The sequence below is a fragment of the Furipterus horrens genome, unplaced genomic scaffold (genome assembly GCF_987537825.1).
Source record: "Furipterus horrens unplaced genomic scaffold, mFurHor1.1.pri manual_scaffold_2, whole genome shotgun sequence".
In the NCBI taxonomy this organism is placed as follows: domain Eukaryota; kingdom Metazoa; phylum Chordata; class Mammalia; order Chiroptera; family Furipteridae; genus Furipterus; species Furipterus horrens.
The window spans coordinates 124,825,416-124,850,846 of NW_028327172.1; the positions used below are offsets into that span (position 1 = coordinate 124,825,416).

General features: G+C 36.2%; 1 protein-coding gene across 1 annotated transcript in view; it reads right to left on the reverse strand.

The window, feature by feature from the left end:
* Positions 1–25,431, reverse strand: part of COL25A1 (collagen type XXV alpha 1 chain) — a 485,787-nt gene that overhangs the window by 28,600 nt on the left and 431,756 nt on the right. The window contains 5 exon segments of the mRNA XM_090267359.1: positions 1,677–1,754; positions 2,714–2,758; positions 5,282–5,350; positions 9,815–9,877; positions 22,359–22,403. Coding sequence (XP_090123485.1) covers positions 1,677–1,754; positions 2,714–2,758; positions 5,282–5,350; positions 9,815–9,877; positions 22,359–22,403 — 300 coding nt within the window.

The following is a 25,431-nucleotide window of genomic DNA, read 5'->3' on the forward strand; positions in this document are numbered from 1 at the left end:
TAAAATACTTTATATTATTTAAGAATAATTAAATGTTAAACTATTGGGCACTGACTGTTAATGTTTACAAGGATTAGGAGGAGGAATTTATCAGGGTGGTGACAGTGGACAGTGGGAAAGCATTTAGACAGATATAACAAAAGGAAAGAAGAATGGGATAAACCAGGTGAAAAGAGGGGATTTTTATGTATGTGATCAATATGATTGATTCAGGGAAAAATATTTTGCAGAGAAATAGACAATTCTGTACAGGAAAGGCAGGATTATGGAGCCTTAAAAGTCCAATGGAGAAGTTTGAGCTTCATAGAGTAGTTAAGGAGGTCCATTTAGGTTCCTGAGCACACTGAAGCCATCAAAATAGTGGAAATAAGGAAAGTTAGCCTTGGGTTGCTAACAGTATGAATTGGAAGAGCAAGGAGTCATTATAGCAGAGGAATTGGTTGAGGGCTTGTTGCAGTGCTAGACTTGAAATAAACAGAATTTGGACCCAGTTGGGAATGGATAGAATGGGGCAACCTCATCAGATAATTTGATAAAGGAAACCGTAGCATCTAGTGAGATATAATGGTTGAAGAAGTAAGAATAGTTTAAAAATAACTTTAAAGTCTCTATCTCAAGAAACTCAAAGACGTGTGGTACCATAAGCAGGAACTGGTTAGTTAAGAAAGGGAATCACTTGGTAGGCAGCAAAGGTAACCAGTTTAATTTTGTGTCTTGGTGGAAGTTAATAAGGCAATGGTATAACTATAGGGGAAATTTTTCTAGACAGCTGGAAGTACGTGCCAGGTCTGATCTGGCGATGAAAGATTTGGAAGCAGCCATACTGCAGAACATGGAGTGATTGTACCAAGAAATGGCCAGAGACGAAGATACCAAAAATTAAGGAGTGGACAGAGAAACTGGAAATACAAAAATAGAGTGGATCCATCGAAAAAGAAAACTGGGATAACTGAGAGTAGAGATCAGAAAAACCAGAAAGAAAAGCTTCAAAAGGAAGACGGTTTAGTATGAATGTCACAGAAAAGTCAAGAGTGGTAAGTACAATGTGCTTGACCTAGAGGTTATTAGTGACCTTTACAGGAGAAGCTCCAACAGAACAATGATACAGGCTAGAATGCAGAGTCTAGACATAAAAAGGATGACTAGGATGCAAAGTGATGGAGACAGGTCATGCAGTCTGTAGTTTTTACTTAATGGAAGAAATGGAATTGAATGGTAGCAGTAATAAGAATCAGCCATAGCAGACTTACTATGTACCAGGCATTTAGCCATTTATTGCTCACAACAACCCGATAAGGTAGATACTATGACTGTCCTTGTTTTAGAGAAAACTGAGTCAGAGAAGTAAATTAACTTGCCCTAGGTCATGCATGTAGTAAGCAAAAGAGTGAGATTTGAACCTAGGCACCTTCATCTCCAGTACAACAGGGCTCTTCCTTGCTATGGTAGGCTTGCTTTTCAGGCAAGGAGGCAAAGGTTGGCGAAACTAACACAAGGTTTAAACCAGGTAAGACTTAAGCCTACCTGAAGGTAGAAGGGGATGGAAAGATTGGAAAATGTGAGAAAATAAAGAGGCTAAACTGGGGCAGAAAGAAGGGTGCACGTTGATATTTACACACATCATGTGGTGTGCGTCAGTGCTACCGTCTGGGTCAGGGCAGGGGGTGGTCACTTGCCTGCAAGGCTTCGTGGAGGTTGCCATTATAATCTATGATCTCGGTGGCTCCTTGATCTCCTTTTTGACCAGGTGGACCCTATAAAAAAACAAGCAAGAAAAATCCAGGGGGTTAGGCTGCAATTTAGAGGGGACTATGGCAAAAGCAGAAGTAGCAGCTTGCAGCTCTCTTTGGCCACCAATCCCCCACTAAGGCACAACATGCACTTTAGAATACATAAATCACATTTGCATTTTGTCTTTATTTCAAAGGAGGCCAACCATTTCTAACTTCCTTGTCTGTAGTATGTGAAAGATATAAAATCTGAATAAAAAAGAGATATGATTCAATCTCTGAAATTGTTTTCTGAAAATTATAAAATGTAGGCTGATCTGATTTGACTGGCAAACATTTATTGGCTTTATCCATATTTATTAAAGCAACCTCTAACCTTTCTAGTCATCTACAACTCAAAGGTTGCTTTCTCATTCTTTAAGAAGATAGAACACTGTTCTTAGAAAAAGCCTGGTTTTCCCAACAGGAATAGAATTTTATTAAAATAAAACCAAATAGGGACCACAAAGGAGAATACATATATTTTTTAAAACTTCTTTCCTGCTCCTTATCTCTGCCACTGAATTTCCATTATTCATATCCAAATTTATTGTCTGTGTTTAAAGAAGGCTTTGAAAATACAGGTTATTGCTTTCTGTATAATTGGATTCATTGAAAAATGCAAAATTATACTAGCTGGGTGACTATGAGCTTGCTAGCATTCATTTAGCAGAGGAAAAGTAGATCCAGAGGGTTCTTTAGATCTTCTCCTCTTGAGCTTATTTCATGGTTAGAGTCTACACACTCATTGCTACCAGTGATTGAAATAAAAAATAATAGGAAAGGGGAGTAATCAGGAATAATGACAGTAGTCTATCTCCAGTGCTATTATTGGGTGTTATTAGTTCAAGTGCCTTGTGAAAAGACGCACAGACACATACTTCAAATCTGGGCTTGTAGTGGGGAAGGGGAAGGGCAAAAACTTAGATGAGAGACATACTCACCCTAGGTCCCAGGGTTCCAGAGTCTCCTTTGTCGCCACGGTCACCCTTTCATCAGTGAAAAGACAAAATCCTAATTAGTAGTCAGGCCAACAGTCTAGAAATATCTCAGATCTAAGGATGTATTTAGTACGATGTAGTGGCACCCTTAATACAAACTTCTGAAGTTGAAAATCACAACTAGGAAAACAATAACTACCAACAAGGCAAATGCTTCTTTAAGATAAGAGAGAATCTTGGAACAACAATATATATGTTAGCTCTCTTGCTAGGAATCTTCAAAAGCAAAGCAAATGGTTTCCATGACACCCACAGGACACTTTTACCTCTCAGACTGAACCACATTCTTGCCTTTATATGAAAAGATTTGGGGAGAGGGGAAAAAAGCCAACCACTTTGTCTTTCCTTTGAGAAGTAATGTGCAAAATAATCAAGACAGGGAAGGAATGGAGAGCTTATTTTAGGGAGAATCAGAAGGGAAATGTCACCAGGTAGGCCTTCCCCTGCTTATGGGGATTTAAGGGAAAGTTTTCCTGTAGGTACAGGGTTTTCCATACTCAGAAGGTGCTGCAGTGGACAGCAGCTAGCTGGGACTGGGGGGCAGGGCTGAAGGTCAGGGAAAGGGCAAAACCAGCTCTTCTTCAGTTAAAGATTTTATTTATTTATTTTTAGAGAGAGGGGCAGGGGAGGAACAAAGAGAGGGCAAGAAACATCAGTTGGTTGCCTCTCACACGCCCCCAACCTGGGACCCAACTGGCAATGCAGGCATGTGCCCTTACTGGGAATCAAACCAGAGACTTTTTGGTTTGCAGGCCAGCACTCAATCCATTGAACCACACCAGCCAGGGCTCGCCCTTTTTTTAAATGCAAAATGAAAATGTCTGAGGTTCCATTTATGTTGTTATTACCCCACCTGGGGAGACACCAGGAAGAGTCCAAGTCTCAAATAGCACACACATCACCCTAAGAACACTCAACATACTCAGAAGCCTAAGTAGAAATGTTGGAGAAGAGATTTGAACCTTTGTAGATTTGAAGGTTCTTTAAAACAGCCTTAAATTTATTCAGACCTTTCTCTAAATGGAATTAAAAGAATTTTGATATGCCTTTCCATATATTACTATAAACTGGGTCAGGACCAATGAAAAGCAGCAGGAAAAGCAGGAAAGGGGATTATAGTTTTCATCTATCCACACTGACCCATAATAACTAAATTTACTATGGATGGAGGAAATTCCTGCTGTTTTCTTCATTTTTGCACAATTTTTTCATGTTATTTATTAGCTAACAGCATCTTAACATGATTCTTCTAAGGGTGAATAGATAATTGCAAACATTATAAAGAACATGGTTAAGGAAAGAATTTCAATTGGTGGTGAAATTTTAATGCAATAAAGCAAGTCAACTAACTTAAAAAGCAAAGTATAATTTGAACATTTTTCACAAAGATAGCCAGGAAATAAAAAATAAAATTATGCCATACATAAGTTAAATTAAGTACAGAACTTAATTTTGCCAAAACTAGTCTCATGAAACAGAAAATACAACTTTCCTTAAAGAATGATCTGAAGCATAGGAACACGCAAAACAAACAGGATGGAACAAACCAATTGTTTTGCGATATCGTCATAGGGATGAAATTATTGCAATCCCAGTGTATGGAAGAGTTTAATTGAAAACATGATTCTCTGTGGAAGAGGGAAAAAGCACAGCTCTTGAAGGCCTCATGTTACATTAACATGATTGCCTTGTTACTGACCTTTGACCCCTTTGGGCCTCTAGCTCCTGATTCACCTTGTCTTCCCTATTATATGAGAATATGTAGAAGAAAAAGAAAAAAAGACAGAGAGATAAGAACAGAAAAAAGAAATGATCAGTGACTCATAAACATGGAAACACTTTATTTTAACTACCATAATATATGGCTTAATGTAATGTTGGCTATTAAAACACTGAAAACAAGTATCATCACAGTATCATTGGTTTTTCCCGGTCTCCCCTCAGCCTTCACTCCACTGTATGACAATTGCCCTCCCACCAGCGATGGGAAGAGCTATGTGATTAATTCTCATTAGTCCCAATAGTGTCTGCATAAATTTCCTTTTCATCGTTTCCTGTGTCTCTAGGTTGGGTTATTAAAATAAAGTGTTACCACATTAGTTTGCAGAAAGTTTAGAGAAATAGAGATTGAACAGTCAAGTAAATCCTCAGTGCTAATATTTTCAAGGTGTTACTATCATGTTACCATCGAAACTAACACAACACATAACATGTTCTCAGTAAGTTTTAACACCCAGTGAGTGATAATGTGTCAACAACAGTACCTCCCCCTTTACATTTAGATGTTTTCTCAAATTTGCTCATTGAAAACAAGAGAGAAAACTGGGAAAGTTGAATTACAAAATTCCTTTTGTAAAGAACCAATTGGTGTGGCTTTCAATAAATTATTTTTACATTTCAATAAATTATTAATGTCTGTTGAGAAATTTTTAGATTTTAGTTTTACGTTCTAAAGCAAGGGGCACATTTCCAAACTGAAGAATGTCATTTTCCAACGTAAGAATAACTGACCTTCGGTCCTGGGGTTCCAGGCTCCCCTCGCTCGCCTCTTCCAGGAGGCCCTGCTTCCCCGCGTTCACCCTGTCACAAATTGCAAAACCAGTAAATGGCAACCTCCCTCTCCAGCCCCCCACCCTCAGCTGGTCCCTGTAGATGAATAAGTAAGTTGAACAAAATTAAAGAAAGCAGAGAGTTGCCACTTATTTATCATGTACCCAGCCCTGAATTAATCTCAGCATGAATGATCTCATTTAATAAAATGATGGTTCAATCAATTGTATTATCATTTCCGTTTGATAGCTAAGGAAGTGAATTGATAAATGCCTGTCAGATACCTACACTAGCACATGCAAGACCTTTCAAAGGACTTGATAAGGGCCACCATAATAACTCAAAACAGAAATAGACATAGTTTTCATTCTGCAGCCACTGTCTAGGTACTACTGGGATGAAGCACGGCCAAGTGGCAAGGCTTTGTAATGGTTATAATTTTACAATGGCCAGGCTTCTTGTAATTCCACATCCTTGTCTTAACCCCGGCTCTGTTATTTATCAGTTCTGTGTTTTGGGGCAAGTCAGTTAAGTTCCAAAAGCCTCAGTTTCCTCTCTAAAATATAAAAAATTTTAGTACTGATCTTATAAATGTAAAGTGCTCAGCATGGTACAAGACACATAGGTATTACAGCTTTTACTCTGTTCACAGCTCTGGGAAGTGTGAACATGGTCATTACCCCCAGGAGCTAGTGATCCGGTTAGACAGACAAGATCTACCTAACAAAGTAGTTAAGAATGAAGGAGTCACTTAAGGCCACAGATGAGAGAAGAGGAAGCCCCATGGGGTTTTCAATGTTACACACTGGCTCCCTGAAGGTGAGACTTGAGCCATGTCCTGAAGAATGAGTAGGTTGTATTTTATAATTATTGCTGCTTATGATTGTGTTATTAATGAGTACAGGAACTGCACAAAAACACTTAACATGCATTACCCTATTTAATTCTTGGGGCAGATGAGAAAGGTGTTAGTATTTATTCATAGTCTATAGATGAGGCAAGCCCTGGCTGGTTTGGCTCAGTGGATTGAGCGTCGGCCTGCGAGCTAAGTGTCGCTGGTTCGATCTTCCAGTCAGGGCACATCAGAGAAGGAAAACTCTGACTCCAAAAAACCTCCGCTGCCTTGCAGCATACCTCTTCAGGGGAAAGGCTAAGGGAGTGAACCCCGACAGAAAATCCGGAGCCGGAGTCCCTAAGGCGGTTTGACGTTGTAGTCAACACCGGCAACTCCTGCGGCGCACCTGAAGCCAAGCTGTATTGACTCCGTCTTTCCCTTGGACCCTTCAGCTGCGAAGAGAGGGGGGGTCTGCTGCATGGGCAACAGCAGACCCTCCATATCACCCTGCCCAGGCTCTGTAGCTTCAGCTTCACTGGAGAGGACACTCCAGCGTCATCGCAAGATGTCGATTCAACACGGGAGGAGACAGATACCGTGTCACTCCCGAGTCGGACTGCACAACCATTCTCGGCGGTGCAGATAGACTCTTAAGAAGCTACACCATCGTCTCTCGAGACGGACGGCTGCCGACGATAGATGAGGCAACTGAAGCTCAGAGAGATTAAGTAATTTTCTCAAAGTCACAAAGCTTTTAAAAGGAAAAGGTGTAATTTAAAACTGCCTATGCTCCATCTTCAACTTCTGTATAAATGTTTTTGTATGTAATCCTTTGAACATCCCTAGTCATTTTCTTAGAGTAAATTTGTAGTTGGGGAATTGCTGTGTCAAAGAGTATGAACATTTTTAGAAATTTGCCAAATCACCCCCTGGGAAGACAGTGCTGTTTTATACTCTGTGAACAGAGAGTAGACTGTCTAGCTTCCTGCGTGATGGGTAGAATTTTAATAATCAAACAGGTTTTGAATTCAGTCTGGTGTTAGCATGTTTATGAATAAGAGAGGCATCCACCTCACTGAAGGAACTGATTTATCTTGGAAAGAAAAAGAAAATAGGATTGGATATGTGATGGGTGGTAGGGCTTTAAATCCTGAGATCTTAATTTGTGTCATTCCCATTCTGGGAAGCCTTTCTGGTTTTGCAGGGGAGGGGGGATGGAGCAGGGCAAGGATGAAAGGACACTCAGCAGGTTTCTCAGCATGAACCAAGGAGAGTGGGCAATGGAGAAGGTGGGAGAAAGGCAAGGGGCTTGACTGAATGCAGGAGATGGAGAAGATGCTCCAGAGGGCCCTTCCACGGATTAGAGACTGAAGCGCTTCTACTGATATGTGAAATTTTTACTTTAAGAAAGTACTGACTGTAATAGAAAGATAATAAATAAAAAGAAAGTACCGTATTTGGCATTTCTCTTAATATTTCATAGAAGAATTCTAAAATAGTAACTATAAGCTTATCTGAGGAAAAGACAAAAACCTTAGAAAACCATTTATCTATAATATACCACAGGGGGTAGAGTCAATATATCTTTTATTTAGAATCACTTTTAAAAAACCACAATGCCCTTAATTAGTTGCTTTTCATTTTATGGATTACATTATTTCTCTCTTCCCACCCTCCCTCACACATACAGAAATGTAAGCTTCAGGAGAACAGAGGTTGTTTTTACTGCATTTACTCTTCATTCTCAAAACTAGAAAAATGTCTGGCAAAAAATTGTTGAATTAATGAATAAACAGTATTACTCAAAGTATTCTAAATTATTGGGAATAATACTCCATCTCTTTAGACTGCTGCATGTCTCTCTCAGGACTGGGGTAGATACTAAGGATATAGCAATGCATAAATAGATTTTTAAATGGCATTATCCATCTTCCGTCATTATGATTTCTCTTCACTGTGCTGAGGGGTAAACATGCAGGGTTAATTTATTTTTAGTCTGAATTGGGTGGTACAAATCTAGACCACCTACACAACTGGAAAAAATCCAGTGTTTGGCTGCAAGAGATTTTTAAATAATCATGACTTTTCCGTTTTGATACCAAATTCATGAAAGACAAGCAATTTAGCTGAAAAACAGACTTCACAATATTGTTAATAAAATGGATTTCCTATCTACATCCCTTCTTGTGGAAATATAAAACAGGTACCTTACATTCTTTACTTTTATTGGGAGTTCAGAGTAGTATCTGTTATAAAAGTTTCTGGTCTGTAAAATCAGGCTGGGTTCTTCATAAATAGTAATTAATGTTGACTTCATGGCTCTACATCTAGATTTTTTTTTTTTGAAACCATGGAATAGCTTAAAATCAATGAACTAAAAAAGAGATATGTGGGAATAAACTCCACTCTCTACTGTCTGAAAACATTTAGAGATTAGTTGGTCTGCGCCTGGTTCTCTGAAGCACTGACCAGCTTTTGCTATACACGAGACCACCTTCCTTCTCGGAGGCTGCAAGCCCAGTAAGTACGATGGTTCTTATATGGACACAGAATGCTCATTATTCTCTTGCTCTCTCTTTATTCCAGAAAGTGTGTTTCTTGTGTGAATCTGTTCAGGCTAAAACACGCATTTCTCATATTTTGTTAATAAGCCTGACAGCTCATTATGTGAAAAAGAAATTGCTTGGGAAAAAAAACAACTTTGCATAAATTCAACCGAGTTTCAGTCCCCCTTGGGCCACACATAGTTTCCATTTTGTAGGATTAGAGTTATTTTCTCCTGACCAGAGGGAATGAGGACCCCTCTGTCGGAACAGACCATGAACACATTTCTCCAGCTCCTGGAAATCATCCTGGTTTATTTCTGGGGAATGCAATACACATTGAGGCAAAGATGGCTATGGTTTAAAATTTTTTTAAAAATGTAGTTTGATCTAATTTTGCCCCTCCTTTGATTCATGAGTCTGTCATGAGGAAAGTTCCATGCTCAGAGCTGTACCTTTTTATGTCTTACTGGGTAGATAAAAAGAGAACTAAAGGCCTGACTGTATCCGTAGCAACATAATTTTTTATTTGCAGGCATATAGACTGTGCTTTTAGGGCCCTCTCTAGGGTTGCCAAATGGAAGATCATGAGATGGTTTTCATTACAGAATGTTTCTGCAAACGTTTTTCAGGATGGATCCTTTTGGGATGAGGCACTTAGGATTCTATATGACATCAGTACTCCTTGAAACCTGGGGAGTGATGTGGGAATAATAATAACGTTGATTTACAAGTATGTCCTAAAATCAGTGATATGGGGCAGGAGTTAATGAGTTCTATCTCTCCTCCTCAGAATCCCCCCCTTTCCATATGGCCAGGAAGCTAACAGAACCACATCAATTTAGGAGCAATTCGGGGGACAACTGGAACACCTAATATATTCCACCTTTCTATTGTCTGGCCTAAGGCTAAAATTAACTTCCTGTTACTCTATTTAATATGGTATCCCCATTAGAAGTGTTAGAATGTGTGATAGGCTGCTTTAGTTCTCTATTAGGCTAAAATATATGGTCACCTAAATAACAAAGTTACCCCACATTTCTTTCAACCTAATGGACTAAAAACACATGACAGAAAAATTCAGAAAGAAAGGAAGGAAAAAAAGACTCTACTCACCTTTGTTCCTGGTAACCCTGGTAAGCCTGGCTCTCCCTGAGGACCAATGAAACCTGGTTCACCCTTTAAAAAGATGGGCATGTGAGATCATTTTCACTTGACAGCAAGTAAATTAAGTTAAACTGATTTCTTTCTCCTGGGATTTTACACCTTTGGTTGTATACAGCTTTCTTGCTGAGATCCAGCTACTGACAATAAAATTAAACAGAATAGGTTTTGATCACCAGAATACTTTGAGCAAAGCTTTGTAGAAGCTTTAGAAGGTGAAGTGGCAAACCAAACAGATAAATGTCTTTTATAATTTCCTTTCTCATCCGGTGTCCAGTGCTTCTTGCCATTTACCAAATCCAATTAACTATGTTTGGGTGACTATGATAGATAGTGTCTAAGGTAGGCATAAATGATCCCACCTCCTGGTATCATGTCTTTGTGTAATACCCTCTGCTTGAGTGCAGACTGGATTTAATGACTCATCTAATAAACAGAATTTGGCAGCAGAAATGGGATATCACTTCTGAGACTAAGTTATTAAAAGACTGTGGCTTCCATCTTGGGGGCCTTTCTTGTTCTCATCCACTTGGATCACTTGCTTTGGGGAAAGCAAGCTGCCATACTGCGAGCAGCCCTATGAAGAGGTGCACATGGTGAGGTTTGAGGTCGGCCAGCAACCACATGCGTGAGCTTGGGCCTGGATGCTCCACTCACGTGAGACCAGAGCCCTGCCTGACAGCTTGACTGCATCCTCATAGGAAGCACTGATCCGGAGGCACCCAGCTGAGCTGTGCGCAAACCCCTGTTTCACCAAAACTGTGAGATAATTGCTTTTTAGGTCACTCTGGTTTAAGGGGGTAATAATGATATGCAGCAATAGATACCTGAACAGTGAATGTGGCTAGGGAAGAGATTCAGGAATGTTCAGGATGAAAGAAAAAATACCTCTCTTTGACATACCTGCATAACCTCTTCTCTACTACCTGAAGGAAACCCAATTGTGGTATAATGAAAAATATATTTGGTCTTGTTCCTGGCTCCTTGCACAGAGCTCCTAAAACCCTCTGAATTTCCTGAGTGACAAGAGTGATAGGAACATCTTTTGTTATTCTTAACAAGCCCCTTCCAAACCTACCTGAGTTTTTAAGGTGACTTCAAGATGGGGGCTGTGACAAGAAGGTGGAAACTTTCAGCCCTTTCCCTTCTCTCACCATCTCCAGAGAGGGAAGAAAGGCTAGAGACTGAGTTTCAACCCCAGTGGCCAATAATTTAATCAATCATGCCTACAAATGGAACCTCCATAAAAACCCCATAAAAAACAAAGGGGACTGGAGAACTTCCAGGCTGGTGAACACATCCCTGTGCTGGTGGGATGATTCACCCCTAACTCCGTGGGGACAGAGGCTCCTGATATCATCCTATGTAGCTCTTTATTTGGCTGTTCATTTTTATCTTTTATAAAAAACTGCAGTATTAAGTATGGCCTTTCCTTGAGTTCTCTGCGTAGTTTTAGCAAATTATCAAACTTGAGTTGGGATATAAGTGGTGGTTATGAGTAACCTCAAATTTGTAGTTAAGTCAAATAGAAGTGCAGGTCACTGGAGGACCCCGTCCCTGTGATTCCCGTCTGAAAGCAGGGTGGTCTTGTGGGGCTGAGCCCTCGAACCTGCAGAGTCTGATGCTAACTCTGAGCAGGTAAGTGTCATGACAGGATTGAATTGTAAGGCACACAGTTGGTATCAGAGAAGCAGAGTTGACTAATCAGTGTTGGAAAAGATGCCACATATTTGGTGTTAGGAAACCCTGAGACAGTGTTCATATTTTTCTTGAATATCCATAAGTTTTTTAAAATGTGAGCTCAAATATAAGAGAGTCTAATTTCCTAATATCTATAAGGAAGTTTTAAAGCAAAAAAAAATAAATGTTCTCATATTTCCTTTCCTTCTTTCCTTCCTTCCTTCCCTTCTTCATTCCTTTCTTCCTTTCTTTCTTGTCTCCATTGGATTATTTCTAGAATAGTTGCTAATGTTGATACATTTGATTTTTGATAAGGTAGTGATATTTCAACATTTGTTTTTTGATACTTGGAGTTGAGTTTTTAGAAAACACTATATAAAATCTTGGATATTGAGTGAACAACAGACTGATATCACCACTACAAAATGCATCATAGAGATACAGAACTCAAACGGATTTATCTCTGGCTCTGATACTCATAGTACTTGTTTAAGAAAGAAACAAGGTGGAGATGAACTTACTCTTAGGTTTATTTTTTGTAAAATTTCTGTAACTCTATTCTACCTGTCCCCATACCTTTACACATATTGGAAAGGAGAATCTGAAAAAATAATTTTAGGTGGATACCCTAATGGTCTAAAATGAAAACAGCTATATTAAGAGAAATCATGATGACTATTCTATTTCTTGTAAAAGAGTTTAACTTGTTACTTTAAACTAAAAAAAAAAAAAAAAAAAAAATCAGAAGGAATATATTTATTTATAAGTATGTATTTCTCCCAATAAGAATATATAAATATTCCCTCTCCACCCTCAAGAAAAAATCTTGTAATAAGTCAATGTGTGGAAATATAATGCAAGTTAATAGGTTGAAAGTTTACATGTAGAGAAGACTCTTTCATAGCTTCAAGTAGAAACAAAATGATCTCATTCTTTAGCAAAGCAAATACAAGCACCATTAGAGCATACTGAAAAAAGAGAAGAAAAAAAGCAAATGTTGCAAAAATATTTCTTATTCATGTTAGTGCTTAGTTTATAAAAAGATGAAGCATGCAGTTTCATAGCTCACAAATAAATAAATAAGGTTTTGTGATCTCAGTGGTCAGAGAGAAGTGTTTTTCCTTCCTTTTTAAAAAACAGAATGCACATTAAATTCTCCTGAGTAAATGTATAAAAAGTTCCTTTAAACACAGTGGTCAGAGGAAAAAATGTAAGAAAGCATCTACCATATCCACACACTTATTTATTTTAATTTATTCAAGGGCAGAATAGCATACTTAACTTTAGGATCACAGACTTATGTTTATTTAATTCCAGAAGTTTCATTGACTTTAGAGACATTAGCACCACCCTCTCTATGGGGAGGAAATACTCATTGGTCTCTTCTTTGTCTCAGGCTTAAAGACTATTATTGAAGTAAAGAAGGTATAAGTATGTCTACTCATGGGCCTGATTGAGCTGGTTAGATTGTTTCTTACCTTCCTAAGCTTATAGCTTATTAGTGTACAGAGTAGGAAAAGTTCATTGATATGGTTTCAAATTCCACATGTCACTTGACCTTTAAAAAAACTACCACGTGTAGAGTTTGGGGTAGTATCAAAAAAGAATACTCATAATTTTATGAAAAGGCTTAATAAAATAATCTTCCCTTGTCCAATTATATATCTGTATAACATTGGTTTTCCTTGATATACTTTAACCATAACAACAAATTGCGACAGATAGAATGCAGAAGCAGATTTGAGAATCTGGCTGTTTTCTATGAAGCCAGACATTACAGAGATTTGTATAGAATAAAAAATAACAATATCACTTTTCTTTCTTTTTTTTAAGATTCAGTTATCGTTTATAAAATGTTATTTAATTAACACATAATCAGTTTTTTAAATTCCCGAGTTTTAATTTCCAATACAAAAATATAAAGACAAAACTTTCATAAACAAAAAACTCTTTCAATCCTAATTTGTAAGTGTGTAAAGGGGTTTTGAGACAAAAATGTTTGAGAGCTGTTGGTACAAAGTTACAGAATTGAGTTAAAGCCTGACTTTGCAAGCTGGAATCTTGACCTGCCAAATAACGAAAGATCCTGGCATCGTTAGGGGTGGCTGAGTTAAGACTTATTATAAGATAATACAAGAAAAGCATTTAGAACTAACTCTAGAATAAAGTAAGTGAACAAAAAATGTTTGTTATTATTGTTGCCTTTATCTATTGGCTCAAAATTTTAGCTATCATTACTAGTAGTAATAGTAATAGAAGTGTTCTACTCACTATCTCTTCAACTTCTTTCAAGAAGTAACTCTAAATTTTCCCATGTGAACCTATCATTTCATGACACGATATGAACATTTAGGATTGCAAAACCAAAAGTGTGTAAGGTAAAGTAACAGGTTTACATAAATGAGTTCTCATACTGTAGGGAAGAGAAAGAATAAAATGGTTATACCTATTGGATTTCTCTATATAAAATGTAATCCTGCAAAAAAAAAAAAAAAAAAAGAAACCTTGCTTCTTTGACAAGGATTGATGTAGAGTTTAAAGGTTCTAGAATCTCCTAAAATGTCTAGTAGAAAAGCTATGACAACTTACAGTTCTATAAATAATATGATAAAAAAGACCAAAAAGCAAGTGATTATTCTGCTGTAGTCACAATTCCAGTGAACCAGGACAGAGGAAGGAGACTGGCCAGGGGAAAGAAGGGGAAAGCAGCTGAGTTATGATCCAAACACAAAACACTTCAATGACATCATCTTTGGAGTAAAGTAGACTATACAAAAATGACGTTACGTCATTTTTTTTTCAGAGCAATAAACAGGAGAAGTAACTATTTATATTGGACTATAAAATGATTCTCAGACCTTTTTTAAAAACATATCTAATCTCATTTAGTCAATGGGAAATAGGAGATTGCTAAACTGAATATTATTCACATGTATTTGTCTAAGTAGACAGGCGGAAGTGAAACGCACTAGAGGAAACTGGCACTATAATGAAATTAGGCCCCTACATTACTTTTAATGAAGAAATAACTAAATCTAGAGGCCTTTTTTATTTTTCTTTTTTCCAGGCAATTACCTGAATTAGAAATCCAAGTTATAATTCCAAGGAGTCATTATAGGAATAACATGGGAGACTTAGGCAGAAACCCTTTGATGAGGCAGATGCTGGCCATGATGATTAGGGAAATGTGGCTTTACACAGGTAAACAGGAAGTAAAATAGCTTTACAATTAAAGTGGAAACAATTAAATATGACATTTTCTGAAAAATATTAATCTTTTCAGTTTATGATATGTTAGAGTTTTCTTAATGACAATAAAAAATGTCTAAGAAAAGTGAGAGAAAGGCAAAGGCTTTAAACATTGGTTTGTCATGAACACCAGGGTGTCCATGAAGAGCCTAAGTTAAGGAGAGTACTAATTATTTTATAGTTGCTTTAATCTGATTTTCTCTCAAGTTTCACATATATTTTTCCCCCTCAGTTCATATATTCTAATTTTTCATCCATCTCTCTATTCATTCACCCTCTCAAGTAGGTAGCATTTTAGGTTTTTACTTTTGTTATTGTTGAGAACAAAGTCAATTGGGATTTTATTCATACTGATGCTGCTGACGTTGTGTGCAAGGGAATTAAAAGAGTGAAGGCAACAAACTGACAAATCTTAAAATTTAACTGCTTGCAAAGTACCTAATCAGGGGGAGAGAAAAGTAATAAGAAGGAAGAGAGGAAGAGAAGAAGAAGAATGAAGGAAAGGAGGGAGGAGGCAGAAGTAAGATGGAGGAAGGCAAAGAGGTGAGAAGGAAAGGAGAAGAACAAGCATCTCAAAAGTTTTATTCCCCCACCATGGCTATAACAAATTGAATCCAGGTTTAATCTGCCCCCCACCCCCACTGGTTCTAAAAATGTCCAACTAGGTCTTCCCTTGGTGTTAAACAAAATAAGTAAAAAATATATTTAACTTTTAAAATAAATACAAGGCTATGATTTAACCAAAGCCTGGAGGTAAAATGTATACAGCACTATTGATCAAAACCCTTAATGCAATCCAAAATGTTAATCACTAAAACAGAATTAATAGCTGGCACCATATTTTGCTACCCAAGCCACATGCTCACCAGTGATTAAATGGTTGTCAGAGTAATAGAAACCTCAGCTCTTTTAGTGGTATTATAATATGGCATTAATGCAACATCAATTCCAAAATGAAGAAAAATTTGGTCTTATCCTGGATATTGCATCTGATTTCTTTCTCAGTTGTTTCATGAGTTTTGTCTTTTGTTTATCCTTAATATTAATTAATTAGCTCACCACCGAAGTTAATAACCCAGACATCAAAACCAAGACTGTAATACATTTCCCTGTGTTGAGCTGATAGGAAAGATGTGGTTTTGGCAACTAAACTGGGGTTCAGGCTGGCAGCAGAAATGCAACGAATTCAGAAGGAAGCACAGGATAAGCCTAGTAGTAAACTGCTGGAAGTGGCAGCAGCAGCAAGCAGACCCATCTGAAAAATCTCACATATGTTGCTAATTTGATGAAAGCTTTAAACATGGCACATAAAAGATGCAGAACTAAGCTATAGCTGAAATCAAAGGTGGATCTTCACCTGACTAATTTTGGCGGGCCTAATCATTTCACATTGATTTTTCTAACTATAACCATTTTGGCAGCCCCAACTTTAATCTTATAGTATGAAGCTCAATGAAAATAAGTCACAGTAACTAATATGTACTATATTTGAATAACTATCCTGTTTTCTCACCAAACAAAAAGTCCCCTTATTGATTAGTGTCAGTATTAGAGCTGTCTCTCTCTCTCTCCTTTATTTCATAAGTTAGCAATATTCACTCTATAAAATAAAATGAAGCTACCACCAAAATAAGATTTTGACTGAAGTCACTTTTGCTCAAGTCATTTGTTATTACTTTTTAAAAATTTAAACAGCTTATTGAGATAGCTTAAATTCTGTGTATTCTGGCCAGTAAAAAAAAAAAAAAAAACTGCAAAACAAAATAAAACCCCCAGAACAATGCAAACAATTACCATCTTTATAAATCAAGATGGCAACAAAACCCGGCCTTCTATATTACAAAAAGGCCAGTGAAGGCCATGAAATGCCTTAAGAATTTTACTTTAAGAACTCTAACAATGACCATCAAAGATCTCACTGAGTCTTAGAATTCCATAATAAAATCTGGACCAGGTTCTCTTCAAATCTATATTTATTAATAACAAGAAAGTATTTCAGATAATCTTACTTTATCTTTTAAATGGCTTTTTGGGACAGTTCAACTAACACTCTTTTGTCAAAACTTACGTAAAGTATGTCCTTCATACAGATGAGAAGAGTCAACAAATATGGAGATGGGATTATTAGTCAAGGTAAAAAAAGGAAGAGACAGCTTCACTCATACAGAAATGGCTCACCAGGTGTTTCCCTATAAACTTCCGGAACTTAACATCTGTTAAATAGAAGGTTGGCCAGAAAGTCCTAACTGATTAGCTCTTGCCCACAGAAAAATCTCTGGTTTTTCATTCATTACCATGTTTTATTTTTATAAGTCATTATCAATTAAAGAAGTAAAAGATATTTTTTAACCTGTCTTAAAATAATCCTTTCATACACCAGCTTAAACTAAATCATGTTTTCCATGATATTTATTACCCCCAAACAGATCCAATTTTAATTGTTCCCCCCAAAACAGTACAACAGGGCCCCAAAAATATGTGCTGATTTGCCTGGGTGCAAAAAGAATCACCAATAATTTTGATTAATGTGTCTTGACACTGAATGCATTAGCCATACAATATTCTTCTTGCTTAAAGGCTAATTAGAATTCAAGTCAGCATGATACTTACTTTTGAGGATTACAGCAAGAACATTTGTTGTAATAAGAACCTCCAGGCAGCCAGTTTTGGTAATGATTGATTTGTAAAATTATTGAGGGGAAAAAAATGAGAAAGTAGAATCTATCCCCAAAACACTTATTTTTCCTTAAGGATAAAATTTGAGTATAACTTAAAACATCTTGGTGGCTATGATAAAAATGAACTGCCATAGCAGGTTTATTTAAAACCCAGAAAACATATCTTTCTGATATTTTTTTCTTAACAGGATTACATCATGAAAGTACATTTGGTGTATTTACTGGAGGTTTTACTCTGGTTTTAAAAATCTCTGATTTCTGGTTGTATGAGTTTCCTAATTGGACTTTTAAATTATTCAACTGCCCATACACAGTTTGTGCAAGCAGGAAATAATTATAAAAAACAATAACACAATGTTATCCTTTTAACCAGCATTTCTTCTTCTTCTTTTTTTTTTTTTAAATTTTAGGAATTCATTTCATTTCCTATGCTACTTCCAAAAACTTTCCTCTGCTATTTTTAAGATGTGATTTGATGTTTCTGAGGATGGAAGCTCACCTCCAGTGGATTTAGAATAGAAATTCCGTTACATTACTGAACACTACACTTAATCCTAAAAATGCCAAAGTAAATGTTCCCACAACCTGTAAAAGTTAGTCTTTATATGATTTAGTGTCAGAGATGATTTCATATAATGTGGTATAAAGAGTTTGTTACTGTCTCATAATTTTCCAACCCTCAAGTTCTTTATCTAAAGGTAAATTTTTATTAATGGGGAAGCCAGAGCAAAAATATCAAGCTTTGAGGGAAAAATACTATAAAACTTTCTTTGCCATCTAAATAATTTGATATAGTTTTTACTGAGGTATGTATATCTACTGTATTAATTTTACTGTATTATATAACTTTTTCCAATGTATTTTCTCAAAATGAGATAAGCTGCTGGTCTATGTTGAAAGGAGAAAAGCAAGCACTGAAAATCAAAATTTGTAAAAAACATCTTGGGCTAGGCAACATCATGACTGAAATCTAAAGAACCTCTTCATTAAATTGTCAAGTTTTCCTTTTGTTTTTCATGTGAACAGCATTGGGAAGAACTTAGTGTCATGTCTTATGCTCAGAACATTGGGTCCCCTCATCCTTTGTTCCTGGGATGTACTTGGGTGACCAGAAAAGGGGAATAGTGTGACGCCATGTTTCAAGAGAACGTAGGTTATGTTATTGCTTTCAGAGATAACATTCACCCATCACTGAAAAGGAGTTTTCAGAATTTACATCTATTAACCTGGCTTTATGTTCTTTAGGTTAAAATTACTAATGTGAGGAAAGACTATATAGAACAGGTGTATAACCAATGTTTCTAATACTCTGAGCTGCTCTCAGAGAAAGGAATAACAATAGCTAAAATTTATACAGTGTTTAATACGTGGCAATATTTTAGGAGCTCCACATATATTCATTCACTAATCTTCTCAACAACCCTGTGAGTTCTGTACAATGATGACTTTCATTTTATAAGAAAATGTGATGGTACAGATTCATGAACTGGGGAGGAGCAGGATCAGGACCTGCACACCAGTGACGTGGATCTGCAGTCAGGGCCCTAGTTCCCTGCTCTGCACTCCTTAATTACCAGGGTCATGTAATTATATTAACAGGGCTAAGTAATGTATTTACAGTTTTCAAAGTAACTGTGGAGAGAAAATTTTTTTAAACAGGAACTTTGAATCTTACTCTCTTACGTGATATCAGAAAAGCTAGTTACAGTCCTGGTTGCTGTGGCTCAGTAGACTGAGCGTTGGCCTGTGAACCAAGTGTTGCTGGTTCGATTCCCAGTCAGGGCACATGACTAGGTTGCATGCCAGGTCCCCAGTTAGGGGTGCGAGTCAGAGGCAACCATACAGTGATGTTTCTCTCCCTCTCTCCTTTCCCCTCTCTGTAAAAAATAAATAAATAGATAGATAAATAAAATTGATAAAAATTTAAAAATTAATAAAAATAAAAATAAATTAAAAAAAGAAAAGCTAGTTACAAGTTTTGCCCTTGAAAAATACATTTGCATTTCTGAGCTCAAATCTTATTCCAGAAGATCAATGTCTGCATGGTACATTGTGCATAATTTAATTTTCCCAGTTGAACATCTTGACACTATATGAACCATGAATGCATGAAATAGGAATTCCAAATGTCTTCCACATGGTGAGAGGACTTTCCAATATTTGTGCAGGAAGCTCAAGAGTAATTTGAAATTAAGTTATGCTTGTACTTAGTGACTTTTATTATGTATGCCTAAGGTATTAGCACTTTTCCCTGAGTGAAACTCTGAGGTGATAGATAGATGAATCTGCTGTCTGTTTTTAGGCACTTTGCTCATTTCCTGCGAGCTGTGTGGAAGGCATTTGGATGCTCATTAAGTTTCCAACCATTCCCCGAGTACAACAGGTGGCAAATCAAAGCTTTCCTGGTATGTCACGGCTGGTTTCCTCAACGTCTTGGAAATAACGGATGGCATTTGCATGCTCTCTGTAGTACCAGCAGATAACAAGGAGGTGAGTAGCAACAGAAGCATTTCCAAAGCATAAACAAACACACAAGTTTACGGAGGTAATGACTAATGTTCTTGCTACCACACTTTCTATATGCATACATGGTGCTTTCATCTTTGAAATATTGTTACTCTTTCAAACTAGGAAATCATGATTAAATGTCCTGTGGTTAGCTACCTAATAAAAGCAGGTATATTAAAGGAATAAAAACATCCCAACTTAATGAAGCTATATCATAAAATTACAAACTTTCAACTCTACATTTATAAATATTCAGTGAGCACTAATGACTATGATGTGTTCTTAAATCATTTCTTTTACAAAATTACTTATGTATATTGAGAACCTGCTACATTATAAGGAAAGCATATCACTCATATCCTGAACTAGAGAAGAAAAAGCTTATTTGTCCAAAAATAGAATCTGTGATTTAAATAAAATATTAGTTACTCAACAGTACTTGGTAATTAAACAGAAAAGCTTTCTGTCATTATAATCTTATCACTATAATCAATATCAACATTAGAAAAACAAAGAAAAATATCAGTTATATGATCACGACAACATTTGTCTGGCAACTGCCTATGACCCTAGGAATTAGGAATGAAAGCATTTGTTGGAGGTGGCAAATCACCAACATCTTTCCCAATTTGAAAAAGTTTGAAACATTCAGCTTAGTCCACAGATGAAAAGAGAAATGACCTGGGATAGTTTTCATGTGTTGGAGGACATAAAATAACTAAAAGGTAATCATAATAAACAGTAACAATTGAAATTATTTATTTGTTAGTTTTAGAAAGAAAAACACTCAATACCATCACCCTATATAGTCTTCCTCAACAAGAAAGTGCCTCGTGCTCAGGAGAAGGGACAAGCGTATTTTAATGCAGCACTGCAGCTCCTGCCGTGGACCTGGGTTGGCAGCCCAGCCCTCTATCCTACAGGCAAGTGCTACTGGAAGCCCTGCCTGCATCCTGCCCAAATGCCCCTCCTTTTAAATGCCTTCCTCTATGTCTGATGCTACAAGGTTCTTTATAATTAATGCTGAATATGGCTTTTAAAAATATTTTGAAATTTATGATCTTCCAATCATTTTTTTTTAATCTTCTTTTTAAAAAATATGTGGGAATTAATAAGGACCTGCCATACATTAACTCTATAATATGAAATCACATATTAAGTTATTTTTGCTAATTAACAAATAATAAGGAAATAACTTTGGCTTTTTAGTGAACTATTGTCATATATTGGACTTTTTCACTGAAGAAGCCAAGGACTAATCATATAGTAAAAACATATCTCTGAACTTCTACCAACTAATCCGAAACCATCAAACAAAAAGCAGGACCAAAATTTCTGAGTGCCACCTAGGAGACATAGCTTTCATGTCTGTTGATTCTATTAGTTATATAAACTATACTCATAAAATATTATATATGATACCATATGATGTCTGGGAACCCAATAATTTGACATATTTATTCTAAAATTATATCATTCTATGTAACACACTTCAAATACAACCTTCACAAAACATTATACACAACCTTGATGCTGAAACTTGGAATATTAATTTTTGAATGGTCTAATGCATACTGGAGATTGATTCAAAACTCTGTAAGGTGAGAACAATGTAAGGAAAAGTCTACTTGCCTGGTATTACCCTATGAAACAGTTCTGGAATTTAAAAAAGAACTATAAAATAAGAATCTGATTTTAAAGAAGTAACTACAGCTAAAGCAGAACTTCTAAGCCTTTTCATTTGCCATGTGAAAAATTTTAATCAATTAAAAAATATTTCTTAACATTTTTAGATGGCTTAAAAGTATGTAAAACAATGTTTGAAACTAAGCTTTAAGCGATTATTTCAAAAGATACATAAAAAGTTTTTGGGACTAGTATATGGTTCAAAATAGTTTAGTAAAGTGATTTACGCTTTTCAGTGAGAATTACTGACAGGAAGTGGAAGCACAAACATTTTAGAGGGATTATTATAATGGGTGAATCAAAAACAGCTGCCCAAGTGTTAGATTTATGAGGATGTGAAGACTAATTCTGGTAAAAATCTGATAAGATATTAAGAATAACACTAAATGTTAAGGTAGACATTTTAGACTTAAAGAATTCCTATGACTTCAAATGAAGTGGCTTTTACATTTACTTTATTAAGGGGCATTTTAAGTTACATAACAGAATATACAGTCCAGATAGCAATAGAAAACTTTAAAAAATATCTGTGCTTAATTTTTAATTCAAAAATTTAATTGGTTGAGATGGCTGGTGAGTATTTAATAAACAGCACTATATTTTGAGTTTTCATTTTTCCCCCTTATCTTCCTGCAGTTTTGGTGACTCTCACAATTACAGTTCTATGAAGCCAAGACTGTCAGTGCAGTATTTACCTTTATCCCCGGAAGTCCAGGAAGCCCAGGAAGCCCTGGTTCACCCTACACAGGAAAATCACACAACATTATAGAACAATATTCACTCAGTCACAGTCTCTGGAGAAAAGTGTGGCAAATGTTCCTAGATGAATACTTGCCATCTATAAAGACACTGTCTCATTTCAAGAAGTTTGGTGAGATTATACAGCTCAGTCAACTCTTGATTCAGAAATTGGCTGACCATTTGGCATATTTTTCAGGATTTTCCCTTTTCCTGCCAGTTCACTGCTCATTGGCAACTCTACCAGAAGGCAAGAAGAAGTGAAAGGAGAATGAACCCCCCATATTTTATTACTTCCTGCTAAATGATTTGTTGGGGAGGCTAAAGCTCTTTGATGAAATGAGGATTATGTGTGCATCTCAATAATGCCTCCTCGTCCAGTGCTCTCTTCCCTTAGATAATCAAGAGTTGGCTGTGGGAACAGATGGTTACATCCAAACAATATACATTAAAAGTCGTGCTCACTGAAAAGTATAGTAAGATTTCTTTTCCATTCCTGAATGATGAGAAGATAAATGCGTGGTTAATATTATACTTAACTCCAGCCCATATTTCTGACAATTGTTGAGTCTGAGTAACCCTGCCTGGCAATTTAGGGCTAATGGTACCCTGCAGCTGTTCCTGAGTACAGGTTTGAGATTAAGTGGTCCATTCTGGGTGAGCACACTGGAGTCGTGATAAACCTTCTCATTTTCACAGAATGGTCTACATTATTTTAAGTACAAAGTATGGTGACAAGAGGTTACATTGCTTAGAAAATCTCCTGAATTCCACTAAAGAAGTATAATGAAATCGCTGGAGAAAATGAAAGTCCAACCTGTATTGGACTGAGGTGACTATTTGTTGAAGTAACATTGGAAGGTAAAAGGGTTACCCATCTTCATGATGGTCACTCAGTGGATAACTACACTGAAAGAGACAGGAGCATCAAACTAACCATGGGAGTGGTAGAGGGAGGCACTTCTTTTCATCGAAATGCTTTGACAACCTTCATGTCAAAGAAAATCAACTAAGGACAAACAGACGTTTCATTTTTTAATATTACTACTTCCAAATTATGAAGAGTCAGAGCTTGCTCTAGTATTAATTATCACTAAATGACTTCATATACTGTTCATTAAGCTATATGGTTAGACATAGAAAGGACAATGACTTTCCTGATAGTTTAGGTTAAAGGTGCTTCAGGAATGCAAAAGAAAAGCTATTCTGTCTGAAACTATAAATGAAAGTTTGCATTGTGAACAATAACACTAAGATGAGATTAAACCTGAGAAGAAAGAATGATCACTAAGAATTTGGTATTTCTTTTAAATAGTACTTGTCCAGGTAAATTAAACTTCATACAGACACAACATTATACATTTGATTTTCTCTTTTCTTCTCCCTTTTCCCTTCAATCAATACATTTAGGGAGATTTAGTAAAAAGGGCTTATATTTATATGTTACTGAAATTCTCTTTTACTTTTAAAAAGGTATAGGGCTCTGGAAAATATTAAATTGTAGTAGATATACAACCATAAAAAAAGTAAAAGTGTAGTTGTCAAATCTATGGTTTTGTATTGCTTTTAAAAAGTCCCCTAAAACTCAGAACATCCTAATTGAAACATAGGTTGTAATACTTCCCCAGCAGGAGTTCTCTCCACACCCTCCCATCCTACCAAAGTGAAAAGATCGGATGACTAATTTGAAGAAAGATATACGCATGCATATACAGACACACAGCCATGTTTTCTAACAATGAGAAAGATGTATAAAATATTATGGAATACTTCGTAATGTGAATACTTATAGAGACTTTGATCATTTATAATAGCTGTTCCCTACACTATACTACATGTAGGTATATATTATGTACGAATAGAGGTTATAAATGTATTTATTAATGAACAAATATTTCAGAAATTTATATTTTACAGTCTTATATTTTTATAAATTTGACATTTTCAAATTTATGTTTACTTAAAAGTTGATATAATAAAAGATTATAAAATATTTCATGTTACCTTTGTGGGACATCTATCTCCTAACATTTTTAGGAAGCTGTTTCTTCCCATATATAATTTCTATCTTTATATCATGAAGGCTTATCTTTCGATTAATAATAATTCAGTTAATTCCTCTTTCCTTGCCTAGTCCTTGGTTCAGGTGCTTCTCTGAGTTAAGTTTTTGGTCATACACAGCCCACGGTCAGATCTGGGTCATAATTAAGAATTAGTTTGTTATTCCATTTGAAGAATACTTGTTCAAGTAGATTAAACATCACGCAGATATATGATACTTTTGCTTTCCTTTCCTTTCATTCTTAACCCTCCATGATAAGAGACCTTTGTCTGCTGTCAAAGCCAGAGCTCTGCTTCCCTGTGATAATTCACTGTCCTTCTAGATAGAGTTCAGCTGTGAGGGTCCCTTCCAACAGGGACCAAATATTTTTACCCTTTAATATTAAAAGAATATCCTAAAATTTAAAATATTATTAAAAGATGTGGAGAAGTTAGAATGGGAAGAATTATGTGGTGAAAAACAATACCTTTAATCTACACACTTTACAAACATATATACACTCTAACTCATGTATTAATTATACACTCTACTGTTGAGTCTGTAAAAGAAAAAAAACTATAATGAAATCATTTCTACATTATGAATGGTACTCTAAAGAACAAGCTCTCACACTCCAAAATACCAGGCAGTGGAAATGAATCAATAAGGTTTTCATCCTCTCCTTTTCTGGGAATGTCCCTAATCTAAGAGTTTAAGTGCCAATGAACCCACAACACAGTTTTGCAGTGGCAAGAAAAGTGTTGTGAAAGATCTCTTGAACTGATTTTGTAGTCACTTTTGTTTGTCATTTTCTAATCTAAGTAAGCAAGCAGGCATAGAAATACTCTACTTTTAAGTCAGTGGTAAGTATTGCCAAATCCAGATATTAGACAAAGAAAGTCATAAGTATTGCGGACAAAGAAAGTCATAAGTATTGTGGACAAGATTACATCAAAAAGTAATCTGACCTAAATATTAATGAACAAGAT